The sequence below is a fragment of the Charadrius vociferus genome, unplaced genomic scaffold (assembly GCF_000708025.1).
Source record: "Charadrius vociferus isolate BGI_N301 unplaced genomic scaffold, ASM70802v2 scaffold332, whole genome shotgun sequence".
Lineage (NCBI taxonomy): Eukaryota > Metazoa > Chordata > Aves > Charadriiformes > Charadriidae > Charadrius > Charadrius vociferus.
The window spans coordinates 2,563,043-2,582,905 of NW_009647418.1; the positions used below are offsets into that span (position 1 = coordinate 2,563,043).

General features: G+C 41.3%; 1 protein-coding gene across 1 annotated transcript; it reads left to right on the forward strand.

The window, feature by feature from the left end:
* The first annotated feature begins 3,838 nt into the window (after positions 1-3,838).
* On the forward strand, positions 3,839-19,622 carry P2RX7 (purinergic receptor P2X, ligand-gated ion channel, 7). The gene is made up of 14 exons (XM_009880282.1): positions 3,839-3,963; positions 6,039-6,171; positions 6,731-6,802; positions 7,662-7,734; positions 8,690-8,786; positions 11,864-11,944; positions 12,523-12,652; positions 13,599-13,723; positions 17,104-17,194; positions 17,649-17,714; positions 17,807-17,923; positions 18,528-18,623; positions 19,098-19,185; positions 19,240-19,622. The coding sequence occupies exons 1-14, from the start codon at positions 3,839-3,841 to the stop codon at positions 19,620-19,622; spliced, it is 1,677 nt and encodes a 558-aa protein (XP_009878584.1).
* Positions 19,623-19,863: the final 241 nt, after the last annotated feature.

Genomic DNA, 19,863 nt, shown 5'->3' on the forward strand with positions numbered 1-19,863 from the left:
TATGGCAAATCTGTGTCCTCAGGGTTGAAGATCAATTGTCAGTGTGCCTCAAAGTAGCAATAAATCCATAGTGCTAGCTATGCTAAATCTGAAATAAGGACAGGAGCTTCAAAATTACAAAACAATCAAAAATACATTAAAATGAAACTTGTTTGTGAAATGTGTAACTTTCCATCTGCAAGTTTTTTGTTGCAAATCCTTCAAAACCCATGCTTAGACCTTAAATACGTGGATTTTGGAGCCTCTGCTGTTGTAATTAGCTTCTTGGATAGTCTCAGAATCCCATGTGAATCCACAGATGATGGATTAAAATATGCAGTGAGTCATATTAAATTGGTGCCAATTGAAATGCACAGGTTGTAAATCACTGCAGAATTTGACTCAGTAAATAGCAATCATAAATGTAATACTTTGCAATTCTAAGCACTGCGTCTATCTTTTTTCTTTCTGAGGAGCAGAAAAAGCTTCATAAAATGCTAATTCACTGGTCTTCATGGGAAGCCTGAAAAGTGACACTGCATTGGTATCCTAGCTTTCAACTGGCTAAACTAAGTTGCAGAGGGGATGGGTGGGTTGCTTGTAATTGTGTATGAAAGCTGTGGTAGAGCCAGGAACATAATCCAAGTCTCCTGACTCCTGGATTTGAACTTTAAAACCAGATCATGTTTCCTTTGTGCTTTCAGTCTGTATACTGACCTTTAGGAATTGTATTTACCTACAAGTTCCCAGAAGAGATCTACTTTCCCTTGACATGCTTTCCTGGTATCAATTACACTTTTCTTCTGATGAGTATTTTGAGCATATAGAATACACAGAGCAAATGAAAACAGTATTTCCTGTGGAGGTGCTGGGGGCCAGGTCTGCTCCCTGTAGGCTGCATTAATAGCTAATAGGAAGCGGTGGATGTGGGTTCACCACTTAATGCTAGAGAAACATCATTTCTGTAAATACTGTTACACATCCTCTCTTCAGACCTCGTGCCGAGAGAGTGATTGTGCTTACAGTGCTGAGGATGGAGAGGGATCTATGCTGGGTACAGTGGGAGTGTGCTGCTCTGAAATTCTTTACGTGAAACTATTTCAGTCCCTCTGCTTTCCAAGAGTAAAGGACTGTTCCTTTCTTCTCATGTCTCTGTAACGTTACAGAGGCAACAGATAAAGAAGAGGAAGGATATCTAAAAACTTCAGAAAATACCAAGATAAGAAGAAAAAAAGAGAGTGAGATTGTTTCACTGTGTCATGGTGGAAAGCCATGAAGCCTGATTGTTCTGACTTTTGGGGAAGGAGACCTCCATGACCAGTCATCATAAGAACTAGACTGGCTGAGCTCTGGCTTGCTGGACTGTTTGAAATCTCAATTGATTAAAGGCAGGAGCAAAATCATACATTGGAGCCCAGTTCTATGTGACTTCCCAACTTGGGGAAAGTATGTGGGATCCTGTGTTGTCTTTAAAGTTGTAGGTATTCATTATCCTTTTTTCCAACAGTTTTGTGCTATTTGTACATGGAGCGCAAAGTAGTCACACTGCTACCCCAGGCTGCCTGCCAGCTGCTTGATATTTACAGTCTGTAGTGGTATGTGAATTTTCCAACTTACTGCTTAAAAAATTAAGGCTTAGCTCAGTGTCTTGACCTCTGTATCACAACAGAATCTTCACAGACTTAAAAGAGATGATAGCTTTCAGTGCAGCCTCGGGTAAATATTACAGGAAGCAGCTTAGATGTTTGTTTGACGCTTAGCTTGTCTTAAGTTATCTTAGTTGGAGTGATGTGGTATCTGGATCAAGTCTTACAGAATCAAAGGCCAGTGTTCATATATATTTGTTGTAGAATTCTGGGTGTATGTTCCAAATTCTCAAGTTAGTTTGCATGGAGAGTGATACAGAGTTTCAAGCAAAGTTTCCTAATGACATGAGTGTTTATTATAAAAGTTCAGCCCTATCGTTCCATCCAGTTCTCTGGATAGGGGGGCTTACGTTTCATATTGTTTGGGAAATGCTTATGGAAGCTGCATATTGAAAAGAGATTGTGCAGAGGCAACGTGCAGAAGAAAGAGAATGGAGCCTGCAAATAAACTCTCCAGATCTAAAGGATCTGCAGGCACAGCTTCATTACTCCCTCCCGACTTTCTTCTCCCTTTATAGCTACTGCTGTGTGGATGACTGCCTTGCAAAACTGTGAGAGAGCTCGACCGTGGAGGCCAGCAAATCAGAGTGGAACGAAACCTGAGCAAATCAAAATCGTGCTCCACAGGCAAAGAGAGATCACCTTATATGGGAACATCATAGGCAAGAAGATGAATACGTCCGGCTGAGCTGCTGAGGTCAGATCCCAAACAGATGGAGGACATTAATGTGAAAACACGAGTATTTAGGAAGAGAAGACAACACTTAACTTCTGCTTCGCTTATGCAATCTGAGCCCTCCTGTTTGTGTCTTTTATTATAAATATTGTCATGTGTATGTACACATAGGTCTGACTGTGTTATATTAAACATCCATTTCTTTGTGGCTATTCCAGCACCTAAATGCATCCCAGGTCTGTTTCTGGTTCCTACTTGCTCAGTTGTTATGATGTAGCAGGATTTTGCTTGCAAAAGTGTGACTAATACCAACCCTAGCAGTGAGGACTGTGGTCAGCAAAAGCCTAAGAAGTCATCACTGATGTCTGAAAAAATTAAGCCTGTTTGTGCAGAATGTGACTTGTTCCTATGTGCTAAAGCATCTAAGACAATACCGATACCCAAGAAGCCTGTCTGGTCCTGAATGTTTTGTCATGACTACAGCCATAGGCAGCAGCCTAGGTGATTTAAAATACTAAAGGATTGGAAGAAAACCATTAGATCTGTGTTGTAGGGTTTGTATAGTTTATGCCTCTGTGGGTCTTCTATTGCAAGAGAGAGGACCCTGGTCCTTTTAGTCTGGATCTAATGGATTCCGATCCAAACTTCTTGTCGTGCGGATTCTGAGCCTGAGATTTACAGCTCTGCATCTTTACAGCTCCATCTCCTGTGTTTACAGTGTCAGATGGTGGCCTCACAACTGCTCCTTCACCCCTGAACCAGATGCAGTGGGCTTGCAGCACACTGACCAGCTCTGGCTTGTGCATGGCAAGCAGTAGCTTGTCCAGCTACTGTGGAGTAGAAGAGGCTGCAGCCAAAGGATGTGCGGTGTATTGGCTCTGCTGAGAGGAATAGCGACTTTGTCACTCCCTTTTAATCCCATGACCAATCTAAGACCAAATAGGATGGTGTCCTGTGCCAATGTGAGATAAGAAACTGGAGATCTCAGTGGCCATTGATGACCCAAAAGCTTGCTTTACCATTGCCCTGTGCCTTGCATCGCCATTGCTACACCTGCAAAGTGGGCGTTGCATGCATCTGACCAGTCTGGTCATCTTCTTTGCGCTGGTGCAGGGTTTTGGGTGGTGGAGAGTCAGGCTCAGAAGGAGGTCAGTGTGACACCAGCTTTCATCTGTTTAGCCTCATCTCTACAGTTGTCCCAGTGTTACTTCCAACTGGCAAAGTCCGGTAGTACTGAGGAGTGATGGTTCCATCAACAGAAGGTGACATGAACAGCGCTGAGCAATCAGTTCTGGAGCTCCAGGCTGAAATTTGGTGCTTTTTCTGTGAACAAACCAAAGGGTGTGGGTCTTCAGGCAGCTCTTGATGCCATCAGTTGCCATTCTTTAAAATGCTTGTGGTACCATTCTCATACAGGTTTCTGACTGTGCCTTTAAGTGGGGTAGCCTGAGAAGGATGCAGGGGTGGAAGAAGACAATACCAAGTAGTTGAGTCGTTGCGATTTTCAAAAGTCAGTACCTTTCAGGAAGTGCTAGCAATGGGTGTACGTGGCTGGCTGGAAGGCCTGACTCAGTACGACTCTCCAAAATACATACGCGTTCAGAGTGTTACATGTGGATGTGTGAAAGGTTTCCTTTATATAACTGTTGCTCTGGCTATTTGGTAAGTGCACAGTGATGGGGTGCTGTGTTGTACTTGAGCAAATGTTTCTTGTATTGGGGGTTGTCTGGTTGGCTTTCAGCACTTTGAATTTTGTGGCAGCAAACAAGATCATTGATCTGGTGTTAGATCATTCTTGGAAGATGGATGTGGTTGTGGGAACTTTGTGGTGGGAGTAGAGCATAGGATGTTATCTAACAAGGTGGAGTTGCTTGAACAGAGTTAACTAAGCTTCCTCTAAAAAACACTTGCAATTTTGTTTCTTGTCACACTGGTTTTGTTTCTTGTCTGAAAAATCCAAAATAACTCCACCGAATAATCTCAGATTTACACCAGTGTTTCTGAGATTAGAGTCTGCTCTGTATACTCTCTTATTCAGGGTAGATGAAATGGCGAGTCACCTCTTGCAGCAGATTTCAAGAACAATCAGATGTTTTAGGAATATGCAATAATTAATTGCCTCTAAAGGGCAGATTTTCCTCTTTGCTGCCAAACTAGGCCTGTTCTCAGTGATAAGTGTTTGCTGAACAAAGTCTGCCAAAGTTCATAAAGTTGGTTTCATTCTCATGGGAGGGCAGCAGGCCAGTACATTGGGCACACTGATCCCAATCTCACAAAGAATCAAATCTGCAGGAAATTGAAGTTGCCTTACTTCTCCCTCTCAGGGACACCTTATTGCAGCCTTCCAGTACTTGAAGGGGGCTTATAAGAAAGATGGGGACAGACTTTTTAGCAGGGCCTGTTGCAATAGGACAAGGGGTAATGGCTTTAAACTAAAAGAGGGGAGATTTAGACTAGATAGAAGGAAGAATATTGTTTTACAATAACGGTGGTGAAACACTGGAACAAGTTGCCCAGAGAGATGGTAGATGCCCCATCCCTGGAAACATTCAAGGTCAGGTTAGAAACATTCAAGGTCAGGTTAGACAGGGCTCTGAGCAACCCAATTGTTGTGGTTTGAGCTGAGCTGGCTGCTCAATGAACAACAGATGCTCTCTTTAACCTCTCTCCCTTCAGAGAAGGAAAACCATCTCCCTTCAGAGGAGAGAAGAGAATGAGAGACTTATGGATTGAAAAGAAAATTAAAACTACTTTAATGAAAATGTTGAAGATGTCTCTGCTCATTGCAGGGGGGTTGGACTAGATGACCTTCGAACTCAAACAATTCTGATTCTATGATTCTACTAAGGTACTCTACCCACCTGCTGCTGCTCAGAGCTGGGTTCCCACTGCCAGTTTCCAACAACATGGTTATCCCAAAGCACTGTTCTCCAGAAGGAAAAGGCTGAAATGCTATTATAATAGACAATATAAATAAAGGAATGTTGATGACTTGCTCTGTATTTCTGTTCTTCAGATACTATTTTATCCCTGCCAGAACAGTCTGTTGTTAAACTGAAAGGGTGCTAGCTCTTCTGGTCTGTTTTTCAAAGCAAACCTTTTATATCACTTTCATGTAGTATGGAAAGTGTCTTCTGAACATACAGAAGTTTTTCAAAGTTGATGGTGCTTTTATGAGTTAGATGAGTCTTTTATTAACACATTCAATTCACGAGAAAGCAAAAACGTTAGGTCAAGTTTTTTGAAGCAACCAGCATGAGGCACAAAAATAGTCACTGTGGAAAGTTGACTAAGTATTTTAAGCTCTCTTAAAAAAATGTAGAGAGGACGCTACCGTTTGTGATGGAAAAAGTCAAAGTCTAGGTACACAACAACACAGCATGGGTGAAAATTTTTGGGTGACATCAAGCCCTGTTGCAGTTAATTGGTGTTTCACAAATGGCATCTGAAGGGCCAGGATGTCATCTCATGTTTTCTATATCATTTAGGATGGGAAAATAGAAATTCTCATATTGCATATATCAATTCATTTCTGACAAAGCCAAAAGTTGCAAAAGTGAAACCAAGGCAGACTTTGGTCCAGCCAATACATGTATCTCACACAAAAAGGCTCTCAATTACTTGAAAATGTCCATCTGACTTTAATCTTGCAGTGCATTTTGTCCAAGAATGATACAAAGAAGCTGACCCATTTTATTCTTAAGCACTTATTTGTCCTTTCTGTTTTGTCTGGCCAGTTTTGTAATCATCACTTACAGACTCTATCAGGAGGTGGATGAAGTTAACAGCTCAGTTCGCACTAGCATGAAGGGAGTAGCTTACGCAAACAACAGGATCTGGGATACAGCCGAATACACTATACCAATGCAGGCAAGTCTTAATTTAATGTCAGTCTAGTATTCAACTTCCATTGATACATCTGTTGTTTTCCTGACATGTCTTTATCCTACCATTCAATGTGATTACACTGGAGACAGCAATGTTTAAAGCCAAATCTTCCCCTCCTCTCTTAATGTAAGGGGAAAAAAAAATCCTCTTTTATGAGATTTCTGTGGTGCTGTTTGTTACACAATTTTTACATGATCAGTTTAATATTTTGCTAATAGCAAACCTAGGAACAAATTCACTCCAATATAGCTCTACTAAACACAGTAGTGTTGTTACCAGTTAATGCTGGTGTATCTTTCTTGGTTGTAATGCCAGTTTAAAAAAAAACAAACTTCAGTGCCTTCTTGGCTCTGGCTGCTCATTCCTGCCCTGATGATGTCCCTGGCTTTTCCTGTTTGAGCTGGATAGAATCTGAATGTATATCAGGGGGAGGTAGAGCAGGAACAGCCTTGTTGTCCTTCCAGGTGATGATCTGGAATGACTGAGGTCTGAATCAAGTATGTGGAATGTCAGTCAGATTCATATTCTTTCCTCTGTGTAGGCGGTAAACTCTTTTTTCGTGATGACCAACATCATTAAGACAGAGAATCAGAGTGAACAGACGTGCCCAGAGGTAAATATGTTTTGTGATTTATACTTATGACGTATCGAATGCATGTTGATGTAAAAGACTTAACTGTCCTTGGAGCAGTGCGGTACAAGCAAACACTGTTGCTCTTTATGTCTGTATCTCAGCAGATACCATGCAAGATCTAGTTTAATTGCTCCTTTTCTTTCTTGGGGAATCAACTGGCAGTTGTGACTTTGCCTCGCACAAATGAACTTGCAGCCACACTGATCTGCATCACTTTCAGGAGATGATGGCATTCAGGCTGGTGATTGCTGTCCAGTTTCTCTGGCATTGCTGCTGTTCTTGAGGAGAACCTGAAGGAATGATGGAGCTACAAAATTGCTCTCAGCTTCTCGGCTAATATGGTGCTCTTACAGCATACAATTGCTGTTGTTCATTCCTACATGTCCCCTTCCTTCCTTTCTGTAGGTCAAACCTGGTCATCAGCTGCAGCTCTCCTCTTCATTTGGCTGGCCTAAAAGTGGCACCTTGCAGAGTAGTTCCCAAGTACAAGTTGACTTTCACTGGCAGTGTATATGGGACTGTTAGTAAACAAAGAATTAAGTAGTCCAGTATTACATTTATTGTGCTTAATATTATAGGAGAGAGTGTGAAAAATGGGAAAAGACATAAATAATAAAGGGAAATGTTATTGTAAGCAAGGAAAGGGCTTTTTTTCTGGTTTTGCAGGTACCTGAGCCTTTATCTCATATAAGCCAAATAATTAGTAAGGGTTATACCTGCTCTGCATTGTTATTTTTTCTTATTATTTGATATTTTTACATTGAAGCTGAGTAAGACTTTTTGCATAGGTGTGGAGAGGGAGATATTTATATTGCTCTTTTATGTAAATTTTTTCCAGTATCCCTTCACCAAAGCTATTTGCTCTTCAGACGAGTCCTGTGAAAAAGGGAGAGCAGATATCCACAGTAATGGTAAGTAAATGGCGTTTTCAGAATGAAATATTTTTTGTGGGTACTATCTTCTATTGCGTTATTGATCAGTGCAGCATGTGGAAGATCCAACTTGGAGAATTGCAGTAGAAGAGTACAGAATCCTAAGAGATATCTGAGAACATATTTTCAAAACCACAAAACAGAGTTCTTACCAGCTTGTGTGTGCCCTTACTAAAAGGAGAAACAGTGAGAAGGAGCAGAGGAAGGGGAGAGATGAAGCAATACAGACTGGTGTGAATGAGGGCCAAACCACAGCGCTTTCCCATTGAACTCCGTGGCTGCTTAGGAAGTGGAGTAACAGCAGGATCTGTTTGAAGGGTCTGTAACACCCCTATGATGGTTAGGTAGTTCTCAGAATAAGTCAGGGGACTTGTGTCCTTTATTTGGGACCAGTTGTCCGGAAGGCATCGTACTGTTTTCATCTGCTATGTGACTTCTTTGTAGTAATGAGATTCCCTGAATTTGGGCTTCTGGCTGGATTACCACTTTCCCTGGTAATGACTAAACCCTCACAGAAAATGCTGACTTTCCAGGAGTGCAGAAAGAATTAAGATTTTCTGCCCATCTTTATATCCTTGTTTAATTTGCTCACGTTATTGAATTAAACTTGACTGAAACAGTTGGTTTCTCGATTTATCCCAAGACTCAGATATGTAACTTCATATAAAACTGTGAAGGAAATTACTTCACCGTCAGCCCAAACAATGACAAGCACTGTTGACCCAAGCTAACTGCTAAATAAGGACTGATGAGGTGTGGCAGGACCATGGTTTGGGTAGTTGTTCTTACAGCTTCCTCCTATAGAAAGCTGCAACAATCTGAAATGTCAAGTTCCCAATCTTACATTTGAGGAGGAATCCACTGACGAGTTGAAACTGTCTCCTAAATGACAAAAACTCTTGTCTTTGCTAAGTAAGAGCTTGTCTCCCTACAGGAATTCAAACAGGAAGATGTGTGAATTATAATGCAACTGTTAAAACCTGTGAGGTGAGGGCATGGTGCCCTGTGAAATCCATGGAAACACCCCCTGAGTAAGTGAAAGAGATATCTGCATGTTTTTTATATCTAAAGAAAGATTTACTTTGACAAAGTCATGAAATTTTAGGATAATCCCTTTGCCTAGGCACATATAGATCTTGTATGTAAAACAGCTGTTTCCTTCATAGCCATACTGTTAACGCTCATTATAATATCTAAATATTCTAACAATCTGTCCTGATGTATGATTCTGCAGTGAAGTCATAGCCTCCAGTTTGTATCATCATGCAGCTGCCATAGAAACAGTTTTAGATGTCACAGGTTCATCTTGAATTCACTAGAGGCATTTGGCTCATTAATTCAAATGTCAAGGAAAATGCATTCACGTAAGATAGGTTTAATCAGTAACAGAAAAAAAAAGTTTCCGAACTTGGGGTTTTCTTCTCCAAGGCTTAGGGCTCTATGGTGTAGAAGTTCTTTGTGGTCTCATTTATCACTGTGAGGTTGTTTCCACCTCCCGGAACAGTAGGGTAGCTTGGTTGTCTGTACATTGTGCTGCAGGCTATTGTTTGGGGATCCACCTCAGACTGAAGAACAGTCTCTCCATCCTCTCTACGTAGATGATGAAAACCTCAGTGCTGGCAATCTGTAATAGTGAGCTGAAGAAAACTCTAGGAAAAAGATTCCACGGAACAATGCTGCTGTGACCTAGAGAGTAGGAGGGAGGGGTCTTGTAGCCATCTTTTTTTGTAATCCCATGACTGTACAGCGTTCCAAGATTAAATGTTCTATTCCTATTCTGTATCAGTCAAAGCATGAAAAAAATTTATAAAAGATTTTATTTCAACTGAAATGATGGAAATTATACTCTTACAGAGCAAATGATAATCAATTTTCGTTCTTCTCAACCAGTTTTGAAATACATGTGTAAGAAACTAGGTCAATTATAACTTTTATTAACTCATTGATTTTAAAAGATGCAAGCACGATTCTATGTATATATCCCATCTTTTCCCTAATTTGGGTGTTTCTGCAGACACTGAGCAATTTTTCCACTGCCAGGTCCTCTCCAAAGCCCACAATGCCTCCCACAGCTCCTTCTGCTGAGTTTTTTTCAGCTATTTAAAGGAATTTTCATTCCCTTCACTTGCGGACAGAGTTGTGATCTGAAAAAGGCTTTGTCCAACAACAGGAAGGCTGTAATTGTTCATACAGCATCCAGGAAAGATATGCATGAGCTTCCTGAGTTAATGAAATCCTAGGGTTTTTTTATAAAGTTTCAGTGACTGCTAGTCAATTTTAAATGTCACGCTGCGTAGGCTCACTACTGCGTAAGTTACAGAGGGAGTTTTGCTTTTAATTACATTGCACAGTTGACACGTTCTGTCTCGTTTCCTAACCTTCCTCTAAAGTGCCAGTAGTCGGTTACTACCAGGGACCAAAAATAATGGATGAGATGTTTGATCCAAACCTCTGGTGTATAAAGTTCCTTCACAAGTTCCATTGGCAAGGAAAAAATGAGGAATCACTAAAAAGCAAAGCTGAGTGTTTATTTTCTGCCAAAATGATACAGAAGACCAAGGTCAGAGCCCAGGAAGCTTTGGCATCTGGCTGAGACACTGAGGTAGCAATGTTGGGCATTGGTTACACCCATGATTGTCTTTATTGTCCAAATTTCTCTGAAAGGTAAGTTTCATGAACTATACAGGCGGCCTCCTTTTCCTTCCTGTTAGTTATGGCAGCAGCTGAACAAAGGCATTGCGTGTCGGCAAGAAGGTTCTTTTATTTTTGATTGTTCTTTTCTGCCTGAGGCAGGGCACGGTTGTCAGATTAGCTGGCTGAAGGGCAGGTGTTTATAACACCTTTTTCAGAAGAGCTTTGCATCAGATTCCAGATGCTTCCCAGTGGGTGAATTATGAAGTTTCACATTATAGGTTCATTCATTTTTAATTCTTTAAAAATTAGCATACATATTAATGTCTTGACTGTTATACACTGAAATTCATGCATGACTTCTGTCCAGGTAGCATCCACAAATGTTAATTTGGTTTGCAGTCAAGTCTCATTCATTGACTTGGTTTAGAAGACATTCATGAGAAGTCCTTCATGGAAGCTGCATGTCATCCAGCTAATGTGCTTCTTGTCATCACAGATCTCTGATGCAAAGGCATTGCTTGAAATACAATGACAGGAAAAATATTCCCTGCTTAGAAGCACTGTCCTTCATGTGGATGACTGCTGTGCAGACTGGGTTTCCTCCTTGGAGTGGCTGTCTTGATGGAAATTAAAATACTCCTGGCTCATTCTTAAAATGGAACAATGCCAATATTCCAGTTCAGTGTAATCCCTATGCTAGACAAACAATGCCAAAAATTGTATCTCTTACTTTCCTATAGCCCTGGCAAGTCCTGGACTGTAGCAGAGGTTGTCTTACACAGTAGAGGCCAAGGTTATCCAGCTGGCAGCTTGTGGGAAAATTCCTTCTTTCCTGGCACGTTAGATTCAGAGAAATCATTCTTTTGAGGAAGGGTCAGACAGGCAGCCTGCTTTCCATTGTGTTTGCATTCCACCTACATATTTAATGACACAAACCACTGTGACACAAACCACTGCAGGGCAAGTCCTCAAACTGGTATCTGCTAGGAAGGCAGGACAACTTTTGATGATGTGACTGGACACTTGACTTCCAGAGACATCCTGGCTCATTCTTATACTCTTACTAGCTGTGCAGCTCTGGTGTAAATGGCCACCTGTCTGGCAACCTGCAATGAAACGGCCAATTCATTGTGCAGAAATCACCAGCTGTCAAATGATGTAATTTCTTACTACTATTCTATAGCAAGATTTATATGAGAAGTCTCCTGAGATCGTATTTCAGCCGCATGTAGAGACCCCAGTTAGGCTTGGCACAAACAAGTGCAATAGAGAGAGAACAATTTATAACTAAAACTAAGAAAACCACCTATATCTTTCTTGATGCCCTGAGCCACCTAACTCCCTGTATTTCAATCTGTTATTCTTAGCAACGTATTCCTCCTACTGACAGCTTTCCAGGTAATAGTAAAGTAGCATAACATTAGCTGATGTATTCAAGTAAAAGAAGTTTGTTAATTTGATATTCCTTTTTTAGGCCTGCTGTTCTGAGGAGTTCTGAAGACTTCACTGTGCTAATAAAGAACAATATTAACTTCCCAAAATTTAATTACACCGTGTAAGTGCAAACATTCCTCAGTGCTTTCTGAAGAGTAAGTAGTTGTACTCTGAAAAAAATGATGGTATAAACTGGCGCCTTCTTTACTTAAAAAGCCTATGCATTCAGGGCTATATCTGCCTGAGTGACAAATTAAAGTTTCTTTAATTCTTTAGCCCTATTAATCCTTCAGGAGCTAAGAGAAATAAGGGGAGCTTGGGGACAGAGCCTCCCAGCATAACTCTATTTCTCTCATGCACTGGACAACAGAATTGTTCATTCAGATATACTGGTTTCTGTTAGGGTAAAATCACTAAAATATAGCACAACAGACGTGCGATTCAAATTATAAGGTGAAAGTGTTTAGTTTACACAAGTAAAATTTTGCTGGTGATAATATCCAAAGAGTAAAGAATTCATCTTGATTCCCAGATCACAGGTAGGGATATATAGATCTGGTAGGTACAAAACCAAAAGCTCATATACTTACAAACCGAGCACATTTACCACAGGTTCTAGTACACGTGAAGTCACTTACCTGTATCTGTAGCTGCTCCAGCTTGTTTTTAAATGTAAACAATTGTGTGTGTTCTTCACAGACTAAATTTTCCACCAAATTTAAATATTTCCTGCACATACAACAAGATAACTTCCCCGCACTGTCCAATTTTCCGTCTGGGAGATATCCTTCAGGAAGCAAACCAGAATTTTTCTGAAATGGCAGTAAAGGTCTGTGGTATCATTTTTTTTTTTTCATGTTCAGTGTTAAAACATTTTCTTTATTCTCTTCCTGCATGTTTTGCTGTCTGCCATATAATGGAATGGTTCTAGGTTTAGAAACTGATTGTGTGAGAAGCAAAGTAACCCCAACTTTCAAAAATTAAATGTGGTTAACATCTCACGTGATGGAACCCATGTTGACAGAGTTGATATTTTTTTACTATTTTAGCATGTAGAGGCCCATTTACAAAGCACAGTGCATTTAAATAGGGCCTATGCAAGGCTGTCACTCGCGGTCATCTTTTGATTCTACTCAAGCAGATACTAAATCATGGGGGAATCATTCAAAAGTCAGACCAGCACAAATGGCAGCTTATATTCAGGGTCAAAAAGCATTTATTTTTGCCATTACATTTTCACTCTGTTCTTTAGGGTATTGAGCCAAATGCCCTTAATGCAGTATCCAGCCATACCTCTAGAAAGTGAATATTGACAGGTGGGTAGAATAGAAGCAGAGACAAAGTGTCCTGCCCATAGTCATCAAGTGAGCCACATTTATTGGTTCTTAGCCTGGCACAGTGCATTCAAGATAAAAAATTTGGACTGGGTGCCTACAAAACTTAGGCTTGCACTCAGACTTTTGGTCTGAGCCTGTACATAGTTTAAAGCAGCAAAATGATCGTCACAGTATATCAGCTACATCCACACTTGTGCTACTAAGGTGAAGAGAAATAGAAGATAGGAAAGGCCTGAATGAATGATAGCTTCTAGCTGACGTAACTAAGTTCCTTCTAGAGAAGACTTATTGATTGGCAAATGTTGCTTATGAGTTAGCGTGTCTCTAGAGATGTGTCCCTGCCAATGGCATCCCTCAAGTCTCCGCTGACTTTAGCAGCAGTTTAGCACAGACAGCAATCACAGCACTAGTCCCTAAGCTTACTGTGTCTGTTTCTAGGGAGGAATTATTGCCATTGAGATTAACTGGGACTGTAACTTGGACAGCTGGTTTTACGACTGCAGTCCAAAGTATGATTTCCATCGCCTCGATGACCAAAAAATAAAGCCTGGATTCCACATCAGGTAAAAACTGTTATATAAATGAAGTTGTGTGTTTTCTGAGTTGAAGAAAAGATGTCATGAGGTGTGAGGAATAATGAGTTGGAATGACAAGGTGTTTGATTCGTCTTCTTCACTGTTGTAGTCACGTCCTTAACCTGCAGCTACTGCAGTTGTATAGGTGTATCATCATGGTCATCTTCCAAATGAGCGTGCTTGTATTGCAGTAGATTTTACTTCTGTGTTGAAAGACCTAGAAATTTCCAACAAGTATTCTGGGAGCTAACAGAGAGAAGAGTTTGGGCAGATTCTACCATATGGCAATTGAAGCTTGAAACTACCTAAACTTGTGAGTTTCCCAAGGCAATTAACACAAATAAAATAACAGTGTTTTTCTTCCATCTGGGTAACCCCACAGTTCACTGAATCAAGATTTATCCAAAAGCAAATTTGAGCTTTTGATTCTGTGTGCATACAGCAGATTTATGAGAAGTTTTGACAAAAAATCTTGCATGACTCCAGTTCTAAATAGTTATACAAAGCATTTATCAAATGCTTATCAGCATGGTTAAAACTAAAATTGTCCCTCAGATCTAGGTCAAAACTCTTGTGTAACAACACTTGTGGCATGGTTATTATTACATTGTGGGTTTTCATACATCTGTGATGCTAACGTGAGTGCCATTACTGTACAGGAGCTGCCAGCGTATTCCAAGCTGCATTGTGCTGAAGCTGTGCAAACAAAGAACAAATAGGTGTTCCCTCTGACAAGGCGACCACAGACAGGAGGTGGGGGAGATCACAAGGAAAAAGCAAGACAGTGCTGCGAGGCTGAAGCTAGCAACCTCTCTGTTGAATGCATTTTTGTAGGCAAAGCAGTTTCTGAGGTGGTTTTTGGAAGAAGATAGTAGAGTAGTTTTGAGGCTGTTTAGTGTCAGATTAACTGCTGGGGTCAAAATGCCAAGAATGTGTTTGCCCAAAAATTGTTATCTTTTAAGCATCGAAGTACCGGTCTGTAGCAAAATTATTTTGCTGCAGTTCAGCTGAAAGGTGCTGCAGGAAGTGAGCTTGGTCTGAAAACGTAGGCTGCTGGGAAAGTGTGCATGATGACAGACCACATCCTGGTGGCATGACTCTCTATCTGTTAATGAAGGGGTTTATTGGCAAAGAAATGTTATTCTCTAATGTCTCCAAAATTAAAAAAAGAGGAGGAGAGTAGTTCAGTGCAGCAATTTAAAAAGCAAAGACAGTGAAAGTTGAAGAGCAGTGAATAGATGGAGCATAATATTATTTAAAACAAACATGGATGTTTTGGCGAAGAACATGCACAAACCCTGCCACACTGTTGAGCTAGTCTATGCCAACTTGTATAAACAGAGCTGCTGCTTTCAGTGAAAGTACCCAAGTGAGTAAGGGGGGAGAGCTAGAAATGATATTACAATTAATACATTGAAAACTTTTTTGACATCAGGGACATGTCATAAGAATGTAAAATATTATCATATCAGAGGTCCATCCGGCCCAGTGTCCTACAGCTAACAAAGATCAAGAGCAGGAGAAAATTTTGGGAAAGAGCATCAGAAACAGGGCATGTATAGAATGCTGCTTCCGCTGTGGTCTAGCTGTCCTAGAAGTCAGGAAAGCTACTATGAGCAGCTTATAACCTCTGTCTGCACAGAGCCCTGTTGATTTCATCTCAGTTCCAAAGGGAATTTTGTGATAGACCTAAATGGAAACAGGCTTTAGCCTTCCAAAAGAAAAGAACTACTTGAAGTGCAAGGGAGAAAAGCTTCAGCCAGTGATCAAGAAAGCTCTTAACAGGTAAGCTCTGAGCACAAAGCTGTTACAGAGGAGAAGGCTTCTATGCTACCAAGAGCAGATGTGAAATAACCTCTACCCTGAGGGCTAGAGAAAACCTCTGATCCTGGAAAGAGTTAGAAAAACTTTCAAATAAAACCTGACTGACCTGCAGGCTTCAGAGGCTAAGAGCTGGCCAATAAAGCATGTCTTGGCCACAGACCATGGAACCAGTCAGCACAGGAAAAAGGGCATTTCAAGTCTGTGCAAGCAAGGAGAAAGCGGAACATATTACAGTCTTTTTTCTGAGTGATTCACTGCCTTCAGAGAATACAAATCAGATTGCGGTAAATGGGACGCAAATGATCGCATGATCTAGGGAACTCTGATTAAAAGCACTCTGAAAGTCTGCCAAACTTCGCTTGCAGTAGGATGTGCAGGAGAGAGTGGAATCAAGTAAAAGCTCACTCTGGGCTGGTTTGTTAGCATCAAGTGGTAAAGCAGAACAGCAGGGACTGAACGCAAAGAGAAAGGACAGGAGGAAAATGTATTTTTCTTTAGATATCTCTATCATCTGAATGAGTACCTGGAGATGCTAGAAAGCAGAGGTCTGAGCTGATGACATTTACACTAGATATAACCTCTTAAACAGTTTACTCTTTCAGTACTTGAACAGGCGATCAACTATAAGTCAAATTTTGATTAGCAATGACAGTCATCTGTGAGTACCTGCCACCCCTGGAACTAACCTTCCGTCCCTTTGGCTAAGCAAATTCCCATTCAAATTATTTATCTAAATGGAGAACAGGTCTTAAAGATCACTCAGGTAAACCTGTCAAGAGCAATACAGCACTTTAAGCCCTGACAGCACGTCTGAAGCAGAAGACATATGGGTTGTTATCAGAGGTTGGATATTAATACCATTCTCTGTTTTGGAATGTCTTTCAGTTTCATGTAATTATTTTGTCTGTACTGCCAGCTTTTCATTGTCAGATTTAAAAAGACCTCTTTGTTCTATGCTCTGTGGCTGCTTATTGATCCGTAAGCTGATGTGAGCTGTGCATCAGGAGGGTCGTGTTCTTGACGGAATAAGAAACTGGAAGTTAGTAAAGGCCCACATGATTCTTGCAACTGTCTACTGATCAAAGAATAGAAAATGGCTGATATCGAGCATGCTGAAGTGTGCTCAGCAGTTCTGAGTTGGTCTTGGATAATATGGTATTAAGGCCTTCAGAGCATGGACACTCTTGTCATTGCCAGCACTTCACATAACCTTTCTGGGGTTTTCTCTCTGCTTTACCTGTGATTGAATTTCTTTCTGCAGCTTCAGGTTCCAATTTGAATTGACACAGCAAAACACTCATTGGACATTAGTGGGATTTTTAATTTGTCTACATGTCTATATATGTATTAATTTAGTTTAGACTGCCAGGTCAGATGCTGGGCAAAATACTGTTTATCAAGCTGGCCTCAGCACCTTCATTTCAGAAGGCTGAAAGGACTGGAGGAAGAAAGGAGAAGAAACTACGCCTCTTTCTGTGTTCTGCAGCTTTATGGCATTACATTGCCCAGGGAAGCTGCACAGATCTTCATTTACTCTTTTGCAGATATGCAAAGTACTACGAGCTACATGAGAAGGAGCGGAGAACCCTTTTCAAAGTCTATGGAATACGGTTTGATGTTCTTGTATTCGGCACAGTAAATGCAATTCTTTTTCCTTGTGGAGGGAGAGGAAAGCTTGCTATTTTCTTTGCCCCACTTCTGCCATATACCCCTCTCCTCTCTCCTGTCCATCAATCTGGGATGGAAGTCATGTCGGATGAGTAGATCTAAACTGAACTGAGCAGCATAGGAGAGCAAAGCTGAGGATGAAATGGCAGGGCTGGGAGAGAACCAGGATTGTTGTTTAAGACTGAGGCAATAACAGGTATGGTCATGACATGATGTTATTGTCATGAACCCCATGTGTCACCACCGTTTCCCTCTCAAGTTGTTTATTCTCCCCTGCAAAGTGTCTGAGATCTTCTATGAAATTTTGGGATTGATTGAATTGTAAAGAGACAGAGATACATTGTGAAGAGACAAAAAGAGAAAAGTTGGATGAATGGTAACAGATCTTGCCTCCCAGTTATTCTTTTCTGCTTTCTTTAAGGGTAGAAAATTTAACAGCATTGAACTCATTAAAAACATTGGGTCCATGATCTCCTATTTCGGTTTGGTAAGAGACTCATTTTTTGTATTAATCAAGTTCTGGAGATACAGTCTCATTAAGAAAGTGGAATCACTACTTGCTTTTTTTTTCATGGGCAGGTTGTGAGTGCCATTGAAATTGCCATTTTTGTTGTTAATTGCTCCAGCTGCAGCAAGTCACCATTCTACAAAATTTACAACAGGAAAAAGTATGAGATTGTGCTGAATCCAAGACAGGTAAAGAATGTAAATTGCTGGTCTATGGATAAAAAAATGCAGCTGATCCAGGAAGCTTCCATGGAGCTGTGCATGGCATGCACTGCAGGAGTACAGTGGGCTCTACACACAACCTTGGCATGGCAGAGTCACACCAGCTCTATCAGGGAAACCTGCAGGGAACAGCGATCCTTCAAAATAGCAAAAGGATGTCATGAAAGGGTTTTCCATGAAGAGGGCATTGCTCAAAGACTCTTCCCTGCCAACTTCTGTTGCCTCTTCCTCTTTTTCAAGACATTAATGGTTATTTATCTAGGCTGCCTCTACTAATCCCCTGGCATTTTAGACATGCATTTTTAAAGAAGAGTGAAGAGGACAGGCCCTGCACAACCAGACTACTACAGTTAGTTCCATACCTGTCTTCCTGTTCCTTCTGGCCCCGCAGCTCCCCATGTCCTTGCTATCCTAGATATTGGAAATATGGGCCCTTGCAACATGCAGTTGCAGGAGATTGTTATTGGAGTACAGACTGTAAAAACCAAGCCCTGAGGTCAGATCTATGCTGTGTTTGTCCCCCACTCTCCAAGTACTCCAGCTGACAATGCTCATTTCTTCTTCTGCACAGGTGATGTATGTGTCTTATGTTGATGAGCCACATGTTACCTTGATAAAGAAGCCTCTGAAAACAAGCTTGCAGCATGCTCAAGGTAGCATTGTTGAGGTAAAGACAGACACTTGACCTTTGGGATCCTCCTTCAGAAGGGAGAACTGTGGAATGTCATTCCAAACTGATTTGGGTTTCCGCCACTTCCACCCCCCTATATTTCCAGATTAGATTCTGAGGGGCTAAAACTAGATTCCTATTGTCCCCTTCAAGTTAATAGGTCCTGTGACCAGAGGATGTATTTCTAGAGTCAGCTGAAAATTGCTGTTTTCCTGTGGTGGGTATGTGCCAGCGGGAGTGCGTTGGTGTTGCAACAACTTGCGAGGTGTCGATTCGATTTCGCTAGGGTGGGCGTTGGCAACACAGAAAGACAATCCTCCTCCAGATCTGCTGATCTATCATTATTATCCCTATTGTACTGTGTCAAATGAAAAAGCCAATGGTGAGAATCGCTGTTGTAAATTCACTCTGTGGTTGGATGAAGCAGCAAGTGCTGTTTTCTTTAATTTATGTTGGGAATTGTTGTTGCAGAGCCACCCTGTGATATTCTGTCATGCTGGCAGCTGCTGCACCAACGAGTCCAACAAGAACCATGATAATGAGGAATCTGAGCCGATGCATACCAGTGAGTCCAACGAGAACAATGATAATGAGGAATACGAGCTGGGGCAACCTCTCAGACAAAGGGCCTCTTCCCCAGACTGCCCAAAGTGGTGCTGCTGTGGCAAATGCCAGCCAACGCAGAAGTACCACGAGCAGCTCTGCTGCCGAAGGAAAAAAGGGCAGTGCATCACAACCTCCCATTGGTTTCAGCAGCTGGTGCTGTCCAGTCACACCCTGAAGAAAGCCCTTCTCTACAGACAACCCTTTCTGGACCTGAAGGATGGCAATATCAACAACCAGCTGCGTCACCTGGCTTACAAGCAATACATTCTCTGGCGCTTTGGCTCTTTTGATCTGGAAGACAGAGCCATCATCCCAAGCTGCTGCAGGTGGAAAATTAGAGATACTTACCCCAAAGCAGTCAACAACTATACTGGTTTTAAGATGGAATGAGGATGTAGCACAACTTGAGCTCACACTGTGACTCACCTTGGACATTTAACCATTCTTTTCTTTCATGAACCTTTTAAAAAAAGAGAGAAGAAAGCATGTGACTTCCCAAAATCTTCTGTAGTATGGCTGAGTTCTTGTACACTGTCTTTGGAGAGGCACAATTGCCTACTGCTTAGCATAGAGGAACAAATACCTTGAGCTAAAGTGCTTGCTTCTGCCTCCGCTTCATTCTGTGAGTCAC